General features: G+C 38.0%; 1 protein-coding gene across 1 annotated transcript in view; it reads left to right on the top strand.

Moving 5' to 3' along the window:
• The window catches only part of SAMSN1 (SAM domain, SH3 domain and nuclear localization signals 1), an 83,040-nt gene that overhangs the window by 10,222 nt on the left and 54,235 nt on the right, over positions 1 to 18,583 (top strand). The window contains exons 3-7 of the mRNA XM_026794861.2: positions 5,304 to 5,344; positions 7,737 to 7,774; positions 9,231 to 9,317; positions 13,133 to 13,200; positions 16,730 to 16,798. Of these exons, the coding sequence (XP_026650662.2) occupies positions 5,304 to 5,344; positions 7,737 to 7,774; positions 9,231 to 9,317; positions 13,133 to 13,200; positions 16,730 to 16,798 (303 nt within the window). The remainder of the gene's footprint in view (positions 1 to 5,303; positions 5,345 to 7,736; positions 7,775 to 9,230; positions 9,318 to 13,132; positions 13,201 to 16,729; positions 16,799 to 18,583) is intronic.

Below are 18,583 nucleotides of genomic sequence, written 5' to 3'. Positions count from 1 at the left end.
GGTGTTGCAATATCACACAGCAGGTTTACACACAGGGTTTGCCTGGAGAAAGTGCTGGAGCTGGTGGGATGGGAGAATGCCTGGAGAACTGTGGCATGCACTTGTTAAATTGCTAAAGGACTGAAAATGACTTGTTCTCAGACCCATATGCTGTAGCCAGTTCACTTTGTGCGTGTTCCTTTCTTCCACATAATCCCCTTGGGACTGTAAATAATGGTCCTGCTTTTGCAAGTCTAGCAGTGGAGAGATCTCAAGATGATTCCTCACAGCATCAGATCATGGTGATGATCTATGAGCCTGGGCTCTGAAATGTCCCTACGTGATAATTTTCCTGCAATAGGTGGGAGTGACAGGGCTTTTCCCCATTACCAGGCTGTGGTCTTGTCACTAAGAGAATGAGCTACCGGTTAAGAGTGTTTAATTGTGGTTGTGAAATGTGGCTGTAACCTCATCCTAGCTTGACCTGGAGTATGTCCATTGTGGGAAGCTCTAGTTATTTGTATTTGTGTACTGCATGCCATTCTACATGCCCAAAGATGAACATTATAGTACAGGTCCTACATCCAACTCTTTGCCGTGACTCCAAACCAACTTAATTTTTAATGAAAGCTGCACTAATATTTCCTTGGCCAATAGATGTTTATCTGTTAGAAGCAGTATTTAGACAACGTAAAATGAAAAAGGCAGCTCTGTTTTTTGGTTTGTACCCAGAATAGGATATATGACATCCTAAAGGACTTTGTAATAGAAAACTAGTAGAAATTGTCCTTTATTTTCTCAAGGTATGGTAAGGACACACCCCCTATCACTGTGCTCTGCTATGGTTTTCACAATGTGTAAAACTAAGGCTTAAAACTACAGTGGCTGTTTATATCAGGCTGTTTCTTGCTTTTTCTTTTTTTATTCTGTTTTTTATATGTCAGCATCTTCAGACTTTTCATTGTGTTGGGTTAGAGTTAGGCTTCATAAATTATTCGGCTAAAGAAAAATAATCAAGCTTCCAGTAAAAAATTCTGTATTCCTTGAGCCAGCCTGCAGAAGCAGATCTGCTACTAGTGCAGGATTAGAAAATCCCATACTTTGAACAAATTTTAGCAAAACATCTTTCATATTGTGGGATAGTACTGCATAGCACATGAAGGTACATGTATAACACTGAATAGAAGAATCCAGCACTTTGCTTTCTGCTACCTTTTACCATGTATTTTTGTTTTCTTAAAGGAGATGTTATGGTGATGGCACATTTGTTCATCATTAAATATACAGTTCATTCTCAATAAAGACAACACTTAATGCGGTAGGCACGCTTGGCTCACTAGTAGTAACAAGAAGCTTCCCAAGGCTGGCTCTAGGTTTAATTTTCTGATTTAAGAGAAAATAAAAGATTTAAGCTCAGCAGTTAACTAAAAATAACTGGATGCTGTGTCACTGTGCTGGCTGTAGAATCAACACTATTATTTATAAAATACTTTCTAGAAATGGAAAACAAGATTAGTGATGACGTGTCGGCAGTAAGACCTATGGAAAAATGTGGCTGAGGCCAGAGGCATGTGTGTAATCTTATCTGCTATTTCTGGCCTGTGAGTTATTACAGCTACACCTTGGATGAAGCCGTTAAGCTTATTAACCGAGCCCATTTGTACTTCTCTCCCATTTTTAATTCCGTCACTCGGTTCCAGGCTGCGGGGCAGCCCCCACAGCATGATAAATTCAGGACATTATTGGCTCCACTTGGCCATCCATCATTATCCAGTAATGCATGTACATAAGTGCACTGCTAAGTAGGTATGGACTGGAGTGAATCTTTGAGTGGTTGGCTGAAGCACGGCAGGTTCCACAGAGCTGCTAAATCTCCAAAGGGTGGAGCAGCCTGGCAGGGCACACTTCCTCCTCAGGAGGCTTTGACCATTCCTTTTTCCTGTGTAACTTCAAAATCAACAGGGCAGGCATGCAGGATCAAATCTCCTCACATTTAAAAAGGTGATCAGGGCTAGGGAAAATTCTTCCTCTTAATGCAGTAAGGTAGGGATTTCTTGCAGTGAACTCATCTGTTGTGATTTGTCCTAATCACAGCTGGGCTGTGAAGTTCTTCTGGTGATGTGGGAAATACAGACTAGTGTGGTCTCTGAAGCTCTGCAGGACATCATTGACTGAACACAGTCTTTGGACATTCCTTTTGAACCATGGCTCTGGCCAAGCATCTGCCCAAAATGACACATCCTGTATGAAGAAAAAGCTGTCTTTCATGTACACTGTTCTTCTACTTCACATGGCTGCAGAGACCTGTTTAGTATCCAGAATTATTTGCCAGGGATGTTCCCACTCTGGGTTCCTGTGGTATTATCATGAGCTTGTTATGCACACTTGTCTTTTGATTTTAATCCTCCTGAAGAACTGGCCTGTTAACTTTGTGATTACTTTGCCTGTTGCTCAGCTTTAATGATATTCTCAGGAAGAAAGAAAACAATATGGAGTTGTTTTTGTAGCTCATGCATAGGAAATCTGAAATCTGAATTGGACCTTCCTCAGAAACTGCTGGTAGCCATGAGCACAGAATGAATCACATGGATACTCTTTGCCTGTAACAATTTTATTAAGTGGGAAACTGAATTTCTACCTCTTGTCACCTGGTGTCACAGTCTTCTACCTCATGAGCTGTCTCCAGCTTCTCAGGGAAAGAGCCTTCAGTATTTAAACTATTTTCATGTATGTCCTGTTAGGCTGAAATCACCAAATGTCATAAGATCCACATAATTTTAACTTGTTGACCACTGACTGCCCTGTATATCAGAAGAGTGCAAAAAAAAAAAAAAATCAGTCATTCTAAGATGTTGCCTGGAATATCAAAATCAGTTGTGATACCTGCCTTAATCTGCAGTGTTATAATTTGCCTTTGACCCCAGTGAGGGCAAGAAGAGGGCTCCTTATCTGGAATGGTCATTTCCCTGTTTGCAAGTCTTAACACACACAGGAGCTCTAGCTTTTCTCAGCCAGCTTGGAACCCCAGAGGGTTTAATTCAATTCCTTCATTCAGAGTTATTTGATAAAATCAGGAAGAAAAGGACTTTATCAATAATTTCATCATGCAGGGTTTCCCTATGAGCAGTTTCTTCCTAGGAAATATTTGGGATAAGGAAGAAAATAATTGTTTCCATAAACAAGATAATTATGCTCTTTAGAGAATGTGGAGAGTAAAGTCAAGGTGAACCTTTATTTACCTTCTAAGATAAAATTTGTTTTTAGAAACTAGTTTCCTTTTAAAGTTACACATAATTTTAAATGTAGTCCATACTGAAAAGATACTTTGAAAAAGTACAAACCACAGTAATTTATTGTTGTACCCCAATTTAGCCACCTGATTCAGAAACAGCAGAAAGAAGGTGTTGAATAAAAGGTGCCATTTTTAGATGGCCATTTAAGTCCACTACCTATTTCATTTTGGTACTGCATCCCATGCTATCCTGGGCGCTCACATTACTCATCACCTCAATATTTGATTTACTGTCATCAATGCAAATTTGCTGGACTTTAGGAATTGGTTTCAAGTTGTGGAGCAAAAGATTAAACCCTGCTTCGTGGTCAACACCAGCTGTTTGGTGTGTGAAGATATGAATCAATTTTTTTTAGGTATATTGCCACAATGGGGCCTGTGTCAAATGTTTTCCCTGGATTCTGTAAAGATTTTAAGTTACAATATCATTTGGTCTCTGACCTCCATGAAGCATGCTTCCTTTAGCAAACCTGTTTGAAATCAAATAGTTAATAATTTTCAATAAAATTTGACCATTACCCTTTCAAAGAAGACTTAAAATAAATTTTTAAATTTTTTTACTTCTCTGTGTTTGGGCACCTTAGTTAGTAATTTCTCCTGAGTTATTGAAAATATTTGTCCCAAGACTGAAATGCTAGCACCTTTTTCAGCAAGAAATTTGTCTTACATAGCCTACATTATTTCAAAGTGAGTGATAAATTTTGTATGCTCTTGATCTACATACAGCATCTGTGAGCAAATCAACATAGCCAAAAAAAAAAGATGTTGAAACTGCATACAGTTTACAAATATCCATGCTAAAAGGGCTTCTTACACTCAGCTAAAATAACTTAGCACAGGAAAACAGCCTTTTCTTAATGCACTCCCTGAAAAACCTTAAAAAAACCTATGATGAGTTTTACTGAGAGGAGGGAGAGAAGCATAAAATGCTCAGTTATACACTTACATGGTTTTATGTAGTACAGGTTTTGGTTTTTTATCATGCAACCTGGATGGCATTTTTAAATTACTGTGGTCAGAGCCATGCAGATGTAGTTAGTGCTACAAGAAGGAAATAAATTAAACTTAATATCATGAGAAATAGGTCCAGTTAGACTAAATTTACAGATTTATAAAATAATGAATGGTTATATCATTTTTTTAAAGCTTCTTGTTGCACAACAGATTGAAGTGGTATCATCATGGACATTTTTAACCCAGTTCCTGCTTTTCAGGCTGGAAGAAATAAATAAGAAGAAAGCAATACAGTGCTTTGATATCCTGTCTCAGGAGATTTCACAATAATATAGAGACAGAGATCTCTTCTGTCCTAGCCTGACATCCTTAGGTTTTCCTACAGTTAAAATTAACCTCAAGTCCATGGTTAACTGCACAGCAAGCATGCATTGAGATGTTTTGGCATAATTTGCCCAGCAAGGCACCTTTTTGTTCTCTCTTTCAGCAGCTACATCACTTCTCCTCCTTCCCACGCTTGTCAGGGTATAAATATTTATTGTCTGGGCCCTGGGGGCTGTGTGATCTTCCTTCCAGACCAGTGTTTGATTCTGATTTGGTCCCCTTCTGGGTTTTCAATTTTACTTGCAGTTTCCTTCCCTCTTTCACATTCCCCTGCACGTTTGGGTTTACAGGGTCTGTGTCCTGTGTCCATCCTGTGTCCATCCCATTGCAACCTGTGGGTGTTTTAATCCTCATAAAGTTCCAAAAAATCCTACTATGGAAGAAATATCAATTTCATTCCAGAGGTATGAGCATGGTTCTCTGATTTTTCAGGGGTATTATGGTTGTGAGCATCCTGGGAGCTATGGATAACTGAAGCCTCCTGAAATTAGGCTACATAATTACGTATATTCTCTGCTGCACTGTGTCCTCCACAGCTCCAGCTGTTGGAAAAAGAAAGACTGGCAATGTTAGTGGATATTAAAAAGCACACATCAAAAGTATATAATTCATTGTCTTTTCAGTGATAAAAATAATGGATTTGGATTAAACATTTTGGATTTTCATAGAACTTTTTTCTCTATCTTTTTAAAAGGAGTTTCCTGACTTTGAGAACACACTGACCAAAAAAAGAAAGTAAGTTGAGACCAGTTCAAGGTCTACACAGTGTCACTCTCTTTGTCTGTACCTTTCATCCTTGTTGTTTTATTAAGGTTTGCCAATGTTGCTTTCATGCTCATAGAGTACATGTATTAATGTTGCAGCTGAAGAGCACATAACAAACTTGTATTTCTTTACTAAGGTTCTTTTGCCATGACTTTTTCATATCCACACAGCTTTCTTCCAAAATACCAGAACCAGGACAGCTAAAATCAAATGCAGTTAATCTGAGCTTAGTTTAACCATATGTCTGCTTTTCAGAGAGATTGAAGTGGTAACCTATTTTATAGCATGTTTGCACCATTGACCTGATAATCTCCTGAAGAGGTTTTTTTTGTTTGTTTGTTTGTGTTTTTAATCCAAGCAAAATATTTGTTTGCAAAATGGTTCGGATAAAGCAGGTCAGACATAATTTTATGAATCATTTTTGTCACAGCAACATGTTTTGAATCCCATTCATGGACACAATGCTATGGTTTGAGCTAATGAACAATATTTATTAGCAGGGAGAGGAATTTATTTTGAAAACTCTTTTTTGTGCTTCATGTTGAAATCTATTGCATTACTGAAGTGGACCCCTTCAAATGAAATCTGAAATCCTTCCTAATGGAATGATACAGACAAATCTTATCTGTCTGCTGTGACAGACATGAAAATCCCTGGAGTTTTTGTTGGTTGTTGTTTTTTTCCTTTGTAGGTGGGGCCCCAGTAGATTCAGAACATCAATGTTATCTGTGTCTGTTGCTGAAAAATCTCAAAATGGGTAAAGACTTCTAAGAAAATTAAGAGCTCTTTTTTCTTAAATAAGCTATTTCTTGTCATCTGATAAAAACACTGGTAACTTATCAGCTTCAAACACAGAGACATGTGCACTCATCTGTGGGATTTCAACTCTATGTCACCAGTCAGGACTCTGAAACTCCTCCCAAAATTTCATTAATTAAAATATGTCCATAACTTTAGTACTCATGGATTTCTCATCATTCTCTTACACTTTAAAGTCAAACTATTGTGTAGGCCTTATCAAGCTCTACCAGATATGCTGAAATCACCTGGATGCGTGAAAGTGTCCTGCTTAGATCAGAACTAGGTCTGCCCTATGGAAAAAAAAAATATTCTATAGCTAAAAATGTCAAGTTTTACAATGCAAATAAAACTATTCTTTTTGGAACCTAATCCTATTGTAAAAAAAAAAAATCTGAGAATTTAGAAACATTGTTGAGATAATTTGACTGATAATTAAAAAAAAGTGAGTTGAAAGAAAATAGTTCAAATTGACATGAAAATATTTTGTAATGAAAATTATTTTATTGTGTCCAACCATCACTGTCCTGGCATGGCACTCCCAGTGATAATGCAGAAATTTCCCCATTGAGCTTTCATGTAGATATGGGGGAAGTGAATGAGGAATTAATCCTTCTCTGTTCCCCACAATGGGGCAACAAGGAAGCACCAAATTATATGGAGTAGCAGAAATAACATAAGTATTCCTTGTTTAGACAACAAGAATTAAACAGTGGAATTCTGGAATTACAAAATCCAATAATTTTAGAAGGAACTAGTGGGTACAATCCAGTTCCTTAAAAATACCACAACAGTTTATCTGCACCCTTTTCCTCAGGAAACCCTTCAGCACCTGCATAACTGAGGATGGGATCCCAGATTTTGTGCTCTTTCCCTTCTGCTGGTCATTCTCACAGATTAGACAGTCCCTGCTCTCACATATTCCAACCACTGCTCATAAACTACTCTCCACTGGGTTTTTAATGGATAAAATGAAACAAATTAACCTTTATTCAAAGATTTTTTTCCTTTTTCCAATCTATTCTTCAAGTTGTCCTCTATGAACTACTGACCACCAATGGGACCATGAATTAGGACTAATTCTTGATGTAAATGTGCAAAAAGCTCAAGGTTTACTGGGGCTTTTTGCACATTCAGGGTCCTGGGGATGGTATGTTCCTATGTAGCTCTTTGGTTCAATCCCTTATCATGGCCCCAAACTTAAGGCAATAATTCTAAAAGTTATAGGACACTTCAGATCGTGTCTAAAGGAAAGCATCTCTTCTTTCCTTCCTGATGGGTTTCCTGGACTCCAGTATGAATTATTCACTTCAAAAGGGAACTTGAGTCACATATTCTTGCAGAATGGAGCCTCAGATGCTTTCAGAGCTTTGTGTGGCATGTGGGAGTAGATGACTGGGTGAATGAGACAAGTAACTCCAATTAAAGCCACTGGGAAAAATACAGCTAAATCCCTGTGCCCTGCTTTGAAGAATTAGTTTGAAAATACCCATATTTGATTAAACAAGCTTTAATTTTTTCATTCTGACTTTCAGCTAATAGTAAATTCTTTTAATTCTTTTAGATCCATCCAGAAGTCCATGTCTGAAAATGAAGCATTTGGTTAGTAGCTGCTTAAATCATCTGCTGTTTACTTGCTAATCTTAGAGAGGCCAACTTTAAGGGTCTGGTTTGTTTCACAGCTGTTGGAGCAAAGGAAAGGAAAGAATAGAATAAAGCTATCAATATATTCTCCCCTCTTCCCTGCTTTCCACACACGCACGTGTAGGTAGATATTGAAAATAAACTAGTTAAATATAGAAACCACATTGAGATAAAGAACCTGTTATGGGACAGCATTAGAAACACTCAGCATGTCCCGTGTTTCTTTTAATCATTTCAATAAAACTCTGAAATGTATCTGATCTAAGAAAATTCAGGTCCCTGCCCTTTCCCATTTTAAACTACTTTGTGAGAATTTTCACAAACAAGATCACCCAGAAGAAAATTCAGGGGTTTTGTTAAACCCATCCTGACGCCGTGTATTGTTATCTACACTTGTGTTTCAATGAGTTCTATCTTGTAAATACTGTATAGGAAATAATCATCAGCTTCTTAAAAGCAAAATTTCCTGCTTTTTTTTTTTTTTTTTTTTTTTTTCAGTGAGAGCTTCCTGTTCTCATGCTTTCATTTATTCTTTGGAGTTTTGGTTCAGTTGTTGTATCTAGTCCTTGCTGAGCACAAAGGGTATTGTATGTGGCTGTAATGATGTGGCTCTTTTCCACAATGTGTCTCGGAGAGATGAAAGCTCCCCTGTGTTAAGGCTTCACTCTGCAGCCCTGCACAGGGAACACTTTGATGCAGGACAGCAAACAGGCTGTAATGAATTCCCTGCACCTGACAGGATCAACAAGAGCTTTCACAAAGAAAATTTATTGAGTGAAACCCAGCATTAAACAAAACTCAACAAAGCAAAACCAAACAAATCCAGAAAGCACAAACCCCAAATAGCTGTCTACGTGTTGTGAAGCATGAGTGCTCTGAAGTTCACTGAAGGAGCAGGAGAATGGCCACCTCCTTCCCAGACCCAAGCCTTGGAGTCCACAGGGCATCCCTGTGGGCATCCTGGATGCTATTCCTTGCAAACACTCCAGCTTGGTAATGATAGACTTAAATAATAACAATAATAATTATACAATCAATGCAATGTACAATATATAATACAATAATTATACAATTCCTGGAAGCAAAACAAAGACACAGATATTCTATGGGATCCTAGGTCTTAGATCCAGGGTTAAGATAACAATCATTCTGATCATGTGTTAACAGTGTTAAATGAGGTATTAAACCACAGCAAAAGATGATAAAACTTGAAATAAATATTATCCATCCATTCATCCATCCATCCAATCTTCCTATATTGCAAAATCATCAGTTCATTTCCATGTCTGAGCAGATGCTCCAGTGTTCTGCAAGCTTGTTTGATTTGCATGCTGATGCTATTTTTATAGAATTTCCTGTTATTTCGCAGGTTTGCTATGAATTCAGGTGACTGCTCTCTGTGCTTTTACTTTAGACAGGAAAAATGTGAATGGCACACTTTGGCAGGGTTCCAGGAAGCCAGAGAATGATTCCTACATCAGAAGGCACTGCCAGCTTGAAGGTAATTGCTAAACATATTTCAGCTGATTTTGCATTTTCAACGAAGTCTTTTAAAAGGCACCTTGGAAAATTTCTCATTTTTCACCAATAATCCAGCTAAAAAATTTGTCAGGTCTTTCAGAGATTTATTTTGTGCTTGAGAGGGGTAAAAGTTGTTAGAATAAAGCTTATCTTAAAACTAGGAAGATAAGAACACGCTCTATGACCAATTCACTCTGTAGTCCATGGGCCAAAAGAGACTTTCCCTGCAGTAAATTGCCAGAATTGTGTTGTGTAGGGCTTGCCAGCTTAGTAGTCTCTATTTCCTGGGTATTTTACACAGGTCAAGATATCCAACAGGAAAAGGGTGCAACTTTTCTCAGAAGAACTTTTTGTGGCAGGTGCAAAAGAGAGTTGGCCAAATTTTAGATGCAAGTACTTTGTCTGTTTCTCTTTTTTAACCTGTTCTGACTAACTTTATTAAAACAACCTTACAGCTAATGTTAGGAAGTTGCTAATGACACTGCTTAAGAGTGCACCAATATAAATTCATTAAAATAACAGTGAGTATTAACAAGTGAGGAGTTTCCTCACCCATTTAAACTGGACTTTAAAAATCAACATAATTTGATAGTCTGCTTGATGTTGCTTCCAGGAATGGTGTTTATATTTGTACTTTTCAAAGTTAAAGTAGTTAAAGTTAGGTACTTCAGTAAGGCGTCTTACTGTTGTTTAACCAGACCAAACCAGACAAGGCTCAGCAGAAGCAGGAGCCGAGATATGTGAGATTAAATTGAAAGTATGTCTTATTCTCAATTTTAACTAAAAAAGTGGGAATTTCTCCTCCACAAATGGTCTAGAGATCATCCACTGATAGGAGATTCCAATATTACCTAGATATGTCAAAGAAAGCAATGGACAGGGTGCCAACTTTCCTTCTGAATTTAGTTCAGCTCCCCACTTGAAGTTAAACTCTTAAATGCTTGGAAACTGATCTGGAATTGCAATACATATTGCATTTGCCCGTCTATGGGAAAACTTGGTTTCTTGAACCAGAACCAGAAATAAGAGATGACAGGAAGATTTAGAGGAATTCTTGTACTGAACGAGTGAGGGGAAAAGGGGACCTTCAGTAAATGACATTCAGTAAATGTCATTGTCTTGCAAGGAACAGGTTCTAGTGATAGGTGAAAGAAATATTGCGTGTTTCCCTCCTGACAAGTCTTACTCTTAACCAAAACCATTTTGAAATGATTCTTCCAATGATACTCCAGAGGTTACTGGATTGGAAGTGGGGAGAGGCTGAATAAGAAAGTAGAACTTTTTGACCTTCCTCCAAAGTCTTTTCTACTCCAGGCATTTTTTACCCTTTTAAATATCCAAAGCATGCAAAAGAAGCAGGGCACATTTTAAAAGCTGACAAGTGTTGTAATTGAAGGGCAGGGGCCCAGAGGGAACAGGAAGCAAAGCTGGCAGCTAAATAAAAATCTCCCTTTCCCTTACTGCAGTAAAATTATTTCAAGGGAAGTCCCCTTCACACAGTGGTGAAAACCTTTGCAAGGAGATTTACAGTGTATCGTTATTGATCAAGATAATTCGTCACTATTGATCAAACTTTCCTCTTAGCAGAGATAATCCTTCAAGGTCTTCATGTCTATTGCATAAAATTAATTTCTGTTAGATGAAACAAGCTGTGTATGGTGATGACCATAGACTTCTCTGCTTTCTTCTGAGCTGTATCCACAAACCTGTCTTAAATCTCATTGAAATAATTGTAGAGACAGACCCTGGTAGCCCTAGGATGAAGCCCTTGATGACACTATGTGTATTATTACATCAACAAACCCAGGTTTTGCAGGATGAAAATGCAGTGAGCACCTACATATCCCACAGACACAATAGTGGAAACATCTGCCTTTGCTCTCCAGGCCAAACTCAAATAATCAGCACAAGATCTGCCAGCCTAAAAGCATCATTGCTGAAAAGTTGCCTGTGGAAGTCACAGTCATTGGGCTTCCATGAAAGATTATGGAGACCAACAGGAAAGAGCCAACACCTCTCAGAGCCAGTGAATGTAATTCTCCACTGCTCCTAATTTGTTCCACAGGAGGGTGAATGTTATCTGTTGGCAGACAAGAAAGGCAAGAACACTGCAACTCTATTTGAAGTTCATTTATGTATTTTGCATGGGGTTTTTTGTGTGCCTGGTGGTTTTTTGTTTTGTTGTTGGTTGGTTGTTTTTTACACAAACACCTTATTCCCTAATTCAGTGGGCTGCAGAGCTGATCTAAGCAAGATGTGAGAGCACTGTGGGTGCAGGCATACTATGGCTAAAAAAAGGCATTGTGGTTTGGGAGGACCAATGAGGTTTGCTTTAATAAATTGCTGTTTTAATTTGGGTTTGAACTACATTATGCCAAAAGCAGTGTCACTGTATATATTCTGTCAGGTTAAGAGCTTTCTATGTTGCCCCACAATTGTGATTCAGCTGCAAAAAGCTACTCAGTAATGGTATTTTGGATTAGACTATAGTAGGACTTTGAGCAAAGAGCTGAACACTGCAGGATTGAATTTCCAGAGTAAGCTGACAGAGTGTAGGGATGTGATGTACAGAGATGCCTGCAGGAGATGGAAACAAGTTCCTGAGGACCAGAAAGAACCCAGTAATGTTAATCTGGTATTGTATGAGCACTGCTCAACATGAGTTATGGTGCTCCTGGAAGTCCAGCTAGCTATATAATGAAATAAACAACCAGATTGTCAGATGCCAGGCCCTCTGTGACTTCAGGGAGATTTGTAGGGGCTTAAAACAAAATCTGGATCAGGATCTTATGTGCCTCTTTGAATATAAATTTTAATAACCACATTCAGATTTTTTTCCATGTGATAGCTAAAGAATATAAGTCACAGAATTATTCCCTGAATTACTCTTTCTTTTCCTGTTAATAGTAGGGAATGCAATCACTTTTGCCTGCATACAGTTAGTTTTTGTGGGTTTTTGTGAGATGTTAAGTAAGCTGTCCTTTTGCAAACAGGAGAACTACTGATGCTGTAAGATATTCCACAGAAGCAATAAAAATGCCAAATTAGGATTAATGAGGAAAAAACCCCAAAACATTCCTGCTGTTTTCTAGTGACTTTAGAAAATGTGGTGTGATTAGCAGATATTTTTCTTAATTTTTTTTTTCTCCCTGCAATGTCTGAGTGATCCTGATATCTGTTCTGATGTAATCTAATCACTAGGGCTGTCCTACAGTTGCACAGTGGTGGGTGCTTTGCCTTAAAACTGGGAGTAAAAGTAGATCTTTCAAAGTAAGCTTGCTTAAAATAATTTTTTCAGATTTGTTTGACCTATTCTTGCTTATTGTTGTAGTGAAGGTTAATACTCTTCCCATCCAAACATTCATTTATTGCAAGAGATGGAAGGATGTTCATCCTTTGAAAGCAATTTCTAATCTAATCTAAGTTAAACAGATTTCAGTTGAAAAGATCATTTTTGCCCATCATTTTTTGTATGAATATTCTAGACTTTGCTGTTGTAAATGAGCAGGGCAAGAGGAGATCACGGTGGGGTTCTGGGTTAGTAAACTGAGGACTGAGTACAGGAGAAATAAGCACGAATGAGTTTTCTTTCTGTCAGTCAGTTTGCCAATTTGTTCTGCAGTCTCACTTCAAAGCAGTTTAAGATAAAATGTGTGCTTAAATGATATAAGATTAACTTCAGAGAGTCAAAATGTCAGCTCAAAACATCAAGTGCAATTCAAATTATATTCCTCGTTAAAACATAAAGCAGGACATTTTAAAGTGTGTTTTCTCTTTTTTGGTCATAATTCACAGAAGATAATATTATTGCTGATGGAATACATTTGCTCCAAGGAAAGAAGATAGAAGAAACAACATGTCAGGTGAAACAACTACTCTTTTTTTTCAGAATCTGAATTTTCATTCAAATAGAATTTCATTTCTTGTTTCCATTCAGCATTTGCCTAGCCTAAACTTCATACTCAGCATGCCTCTGTATTTTAGAAGCTGATTTTAAAAGAAGACTCTGGTGACTTCCAAAGTTGTTCGTGATTTTTCTTATGCAGGCCATATGGATTTCATTGCCTAGAAAACCTCTTCCTTCCCTGAGTGAATACATTTCTGCTAAATTGATGTGCTAGAACTGTGTCTGGCAAGATCTATCCTGAGTGGTTAGATCTGTCTTGCATGATCCATACTGGCACATGTATCCTAATGTTCTCTGAATTTCTGTCAACGTATACCATATCTCTTTTTCCTACATCTGTACTGGTCATCCCACTGGCATGTGGAATTAACAAATTCTGATCCCTGGGTTTGCATAATCATGGCAACAACATAAAATTAGGGAACAGCCCATCAGCTGGTGAGTAGCAGAGGTGAGGAGGAAGATTTGTAGCTCTGGAATTGGAATGAGTGGTGTTTGGGTTTTATTTCACTTCCAGTCCAATGTTTGCTCTGATAATGTTTTACTTCAGTTCCTATCTGTGGCAAACCAGCTTAGCTCTGCTGATTTCACTGGACATAAAAGTTTATCCAGTTTGGGACTAAAAATGTGTAACACACCTGTACACGTGTGTGTGTTCTAAATGAGGAATGACTACAATAAAATTATTTAGATGCTGGAAATCTATTAAATTTTCCTTTGCAGAAAAGTTTTAAATTCAAGGTGAGCATTAAACTTTAGCAAAAGCTCTGAGCTGAGCTTCCTCTGTTGTTTCTATACAATGTTACGAGTCCTTTTAGATGTTTAGGTTAAAACCAAGAAAAAACGTGCATTCATCACCCTCAAGGCATCTGAGACAAGACAGGGAACTGTGAAGACCCAATGTTTAGGCAGTGCTCAGCTCCAGTGTAGGTCAAAGTCGAGATGTGGGTCAAAAAAAGAGTCAAATCATCTGTATATTGGGGGACAGAAAATTTCCATATTGGAAACCAATGGAAGTCACTGTGTCCCAGGCTCCTCCTGCTTTCCCTCTGGGCTTTATCTGTCACTGCACTGTTAGTTTGTTCTCATGATTATCTTCTCTCCCAGCTGACAAAAGAGTATCTGAGGAGGAAGGAAAGGAGAAAAGAACTCTTTCTTCTTTTGCATCTCTCATTGTCTTTGATTTCTTTCTCTCATTCTCTAAGTATTGTGGAGAAAGATTATTCTTTGATTTCCTACAATAGTTCTTCCCTTAGTGTGAGGGTTCTCTGGCTCTGTCCCTATCCTGCTATGACAGCTGTGGGACTGGCTCCTGGTAAAAGTCCAGGAGGTCATTCCTCAGACGTGACAGACCATGGAAGTGAAAAGGGAATAAGGCCTATGTTTGCTTTAAGTATAAGCTCCTATAAAATCCCTTAAAACTTTCCCCCATTAACTATTTGCCTCATTTTAGAAGCAAAGTCCTTTTTTTTTGACTTCTCAAAGCCTTAGAAGATTTTTTTTTCAGGTGCATGAATGATGAACTCTAGGGACTTTGGTCCCTCCAAACTTTGGTATCAAGTTTAAGACCTATTGCACTTGTTTTATAGAAAATTCAAGTTTAGTGGAATTATTTTGAATTTTAGTGGTTGTTACCTCATGTCTTCATTATCATATATCATCATTGATATAATTATTATAATATATCCTCATTGATATAATTATTATATATAATCATTGATATGATTCTCTTTTAAGCTTCCAAAATAGTCTAATTATATCTGTTTTCATTTGCTGCACTGCATTATGCACACAAACAAGGAAATGCTGAAAGAACAGCATTATGGGGGAAGCTCTTTTTCTGCAAAATCAGCACAAATGAGTGCCCTCATGAAGTGCCTGTCTGCTGATGCACACAGCATGGGGAACAGACAGGAGGAATTAGAAATCTGCACAACTGCAGCCTCAGGATCACAAAACTGTCTGGGATAGCTCACACAACTCAGCTGTCCCAGAAAGTCCAGGGAATTACAGGCTGCTACTCCCAGGAATGTGATGGAGCAATGGGCACAAACTGAGATACAGAAAGTTTCATTGAACATAAAGAAAGCACTCTTCCAGTATAAGAGTGGTCAGACACTGATGAAGCTTCCTAGAGAGGATATGAGAAGTTTATCTTTGGAGATACTTCTGTCAGGAGATGGACCTATGCAACTTGCTCTGGTGACCTGTTCTGAGCAAGGAGCTACACTATACAATCCCCAAAAGTGCATTCCTACCTCAGCTGGTCTGAGGGAGTTTGTGATTCTGTGGGCCATGGAAGAGGCAAGTTTACAAGCAGGAGTAAATAGCACAGATTGACACCTTAGATTTCTTCTTCCTCTCTTTGAAGGAAAAAAAAAATAAAAAAAAGAGAAAGCATATAAGTTTCCCTGAGTGCTTCACAAAAAGCTTTAATCCTTCTCCATTTCCTAAATTGACATTCATTCATTCCATTCATTCTGTAAGTGCTGGAAAATGGGGCTTAAAACAGAAGTGCAGGTTGAGGGATATAGCATGAGCACTGCTGCAATAATTGTACTTTTTCATAAAAAATGCCTTTACTTTCTGCATTTATTTTTTGTACCTTTGTTCTTATTTACTCGTGTCTAGCAGGGCTCCCTTGATGGCTGGAAGCCTCTGTAGCATATTGGGAAGGACATAAAATACCAAGTAATGCAGTCTTTGGGCTAATACATTTTCAAAAATGTTTCATGCCTCATTTCTCACGTAAATTCATAGGTTGCATTCAGCCTTCAACGTGTCATTCATATTCATGAAGGGAAAAGGCCAGTGTTCATCACTTTCCTGCTGAGCTGCAGGCACTGCCAGGCTTGCCCCCTAGGGGCTGCAGCAGTGCCCCAAGGAAGGTGGATGCCCCTGGAATTCCTCTCCTGAGGACACTGTGACCAAAAAATGGCTTATGGGCAGATGGTCAAAGTGTAAATAGTCTTGTCTTAGTTCTGAGCATTGTCCCATTTTTGTCCACATTGTTAATCCAGTTCAAACTCACACTCTTGGTGCTCAACATCCCAGGAAAAATGAGGTGAACAATGAGGTGAACTAAGTGAAACCCTTTTTAGAACTGCATCAGTGATACTCCTCAGCTGGGGAGCTGCTGCTTCCCTGCCTTTCCTGTTCATTGAGCAAGGAAAGCCAAAATCTAGGATGGGATCCAAGGATCCCACACTATAATGCACAGCTCTGCCATGGTGCTGCTTTCACTGTGATGCCTCCAAGACATTACTGAGTCCCAGATAACTGAGGAAATCAAGACAGCTCAATACTAAAACAATTTCAATGGGTGGCAGCTGGTGCATGTCAGTCTTTTGCTTTCATATCCACACAGGACCAGCATAAAAAACTGCTGAGCTCTTGTCTGTATTTAATTACATGATGCTAATTATGCTTATTCATCTTATGTAAGTTGTAATTATTTTTAAAATATTGTTTCTCTTACTATCTAGGTGATAAACTATGAGCAATGGATCCCACCACGAGTTCACAGTCCGGGTGTGCCTGGTAACAGTGAAATGGTGAGTGGCCATGAAAATTGTGAATTTCTTTCACCAGCAGCTGGGAAGAACAGACTGGTTTTTCCTGTGCTCCATGTTCCTTCTCCAAAAGCTGAAAGATCTTTATCCATATCCATATTATTAATCATGATATCTCTTGGTCTTCCATAGAATACCTTTTTATTTCTCTGTTATTAATCATTATATTTCTTTATCATTTATAGAATATTGCATTATTGCTGTGATTCCCAAGTCAAAATCTGCCTATTCTCTTAGGCTGCTTAGTCTGCTTTGCATATTATGCTAGTTGGAGTACCAGACCAACATCATGGTAATATCTAAAGGTCAGATATATATGGGCAGCAGCACATGAAAGTCTGCACAGTGCTTCTCTATACACTGGCTGACCATGGCTTTATTAACATTTTTTAACAGAAAATTTATCCGAATTTGGTGTGTCTTACAGAACTCTTTTAAACAGAGCAAGAAGTTGTCTATCATCACACACTATTCTAATATTAATTGTGTGCAGCATGTTATTACGGAAGCTTCCCAAACATTTTTAAGGTACCATAACAATTAGCACCGTGGACACAGTAAACACACACTAATATTTATCTTCTCACTATTACTCTGTACTCTGAATTTAAGTGCATTGGTAGGCATGATTAAATCATTGCACTTCTTTGGGAAAGGCAAAGCAGTTGAAGAAAAATCACAGAGATTAGACGGTGCCATGACTAAATTCTTTCTACTGAGAAGTGACACGCTGTGCAAGTAGTTTTATTGAAATTAATGCAGTTACACCCAGGAAAGAGAGTGCTCAACAGGGCTGAGATTGCAGGAATCTGACCAGCAGTGTTTCACACTTAGCTTCCAAATTGCTGTATTGCTGTCACCAGGTTAATCCTCATAACATCTCACTGGGCAAAGATTTCTGAGGTATTTAAAATACCTTTGTAGAAACTGGAAACAGTTTCTCAGACACAATTTAGGTCTTTCTTCCGTAATGCATTTTAGAATGCATTTTTAAAACGTATATTTTTTGGGCTTAAGCATTTCTGCACACTTTATGCAAATTATTTGCAACTAAAGGGCAGCCTGTGATTCATTTTATTATACAATTCATTTTGATTTGTGAGGTGACATGATTTTTTCATCACTAAAGCCCATTAAGTAGGGAAATCAATAATATTCTTGGTTCTTGTTCATATGGGAATTCTTTCCTTATAGATAGCTTTGCTTATAGATTGGGGCAAAGCACAGTTCACCTGATTGTCTGGTTCCTACACCAAAGAATGTTTGGATAGGCAGATAAAAATCCATATTTTAATGCTTAGGTAAGCCAAAATAAAATACTGTAAATTTAAAGGCTGTCTCACCACCAGCTGATATTGCACAAGCTTTTTTCTCCATGAAAGGGAGTAACTGCATTTATTATTTAAGCACTTATGACTTTTCCCTAACAATGGACTCTATGAAATGAGTGCTTTTAAGGAAAAGAGGATTAGAGTTTGCCATTAATGAAATTATCTGAATAGATTATCTTCCATTTATCTTGATGTCTCCATGATGGAAATCCCAGAGCATAAATCAAAGTCATCCTGTTGCTTTTGTGTCGTTACTTACAAGTGAACAAATTATTCTTGCTACAAGAGATCTAATATGAGAGCAATATTAGCATTTTAAACCACTGTGATTTATTTTGCAAAGACATCTCACAATGAGAGACTGAAAAATTAAAAAACTCAGTTTCTCTTGTTAGCTGAGGTAAAAATGCATTCCTGCTATCTTGAATTTGGGAGA

This window comes from Zonotrichia albicollis, chromosome 2 (assembly GCF_047830755.1).
Source record: "Zonotrichia albicollis isolate bZonAlb1 chromosome 2, bZonAlb1.hap1, whole genome shotgun sequence".
NCBI lineage: Eukaryota > Metazoa > Chordata > Aves > Passeriformes > Passerellidae > Zonotrichia > Zonotrichia albicollis.
The sequence above is the reverse complement of the archived record's forward strand: the minus strand, read 5'-3'. Positions and strand labels throughout refer to the sequence as shown.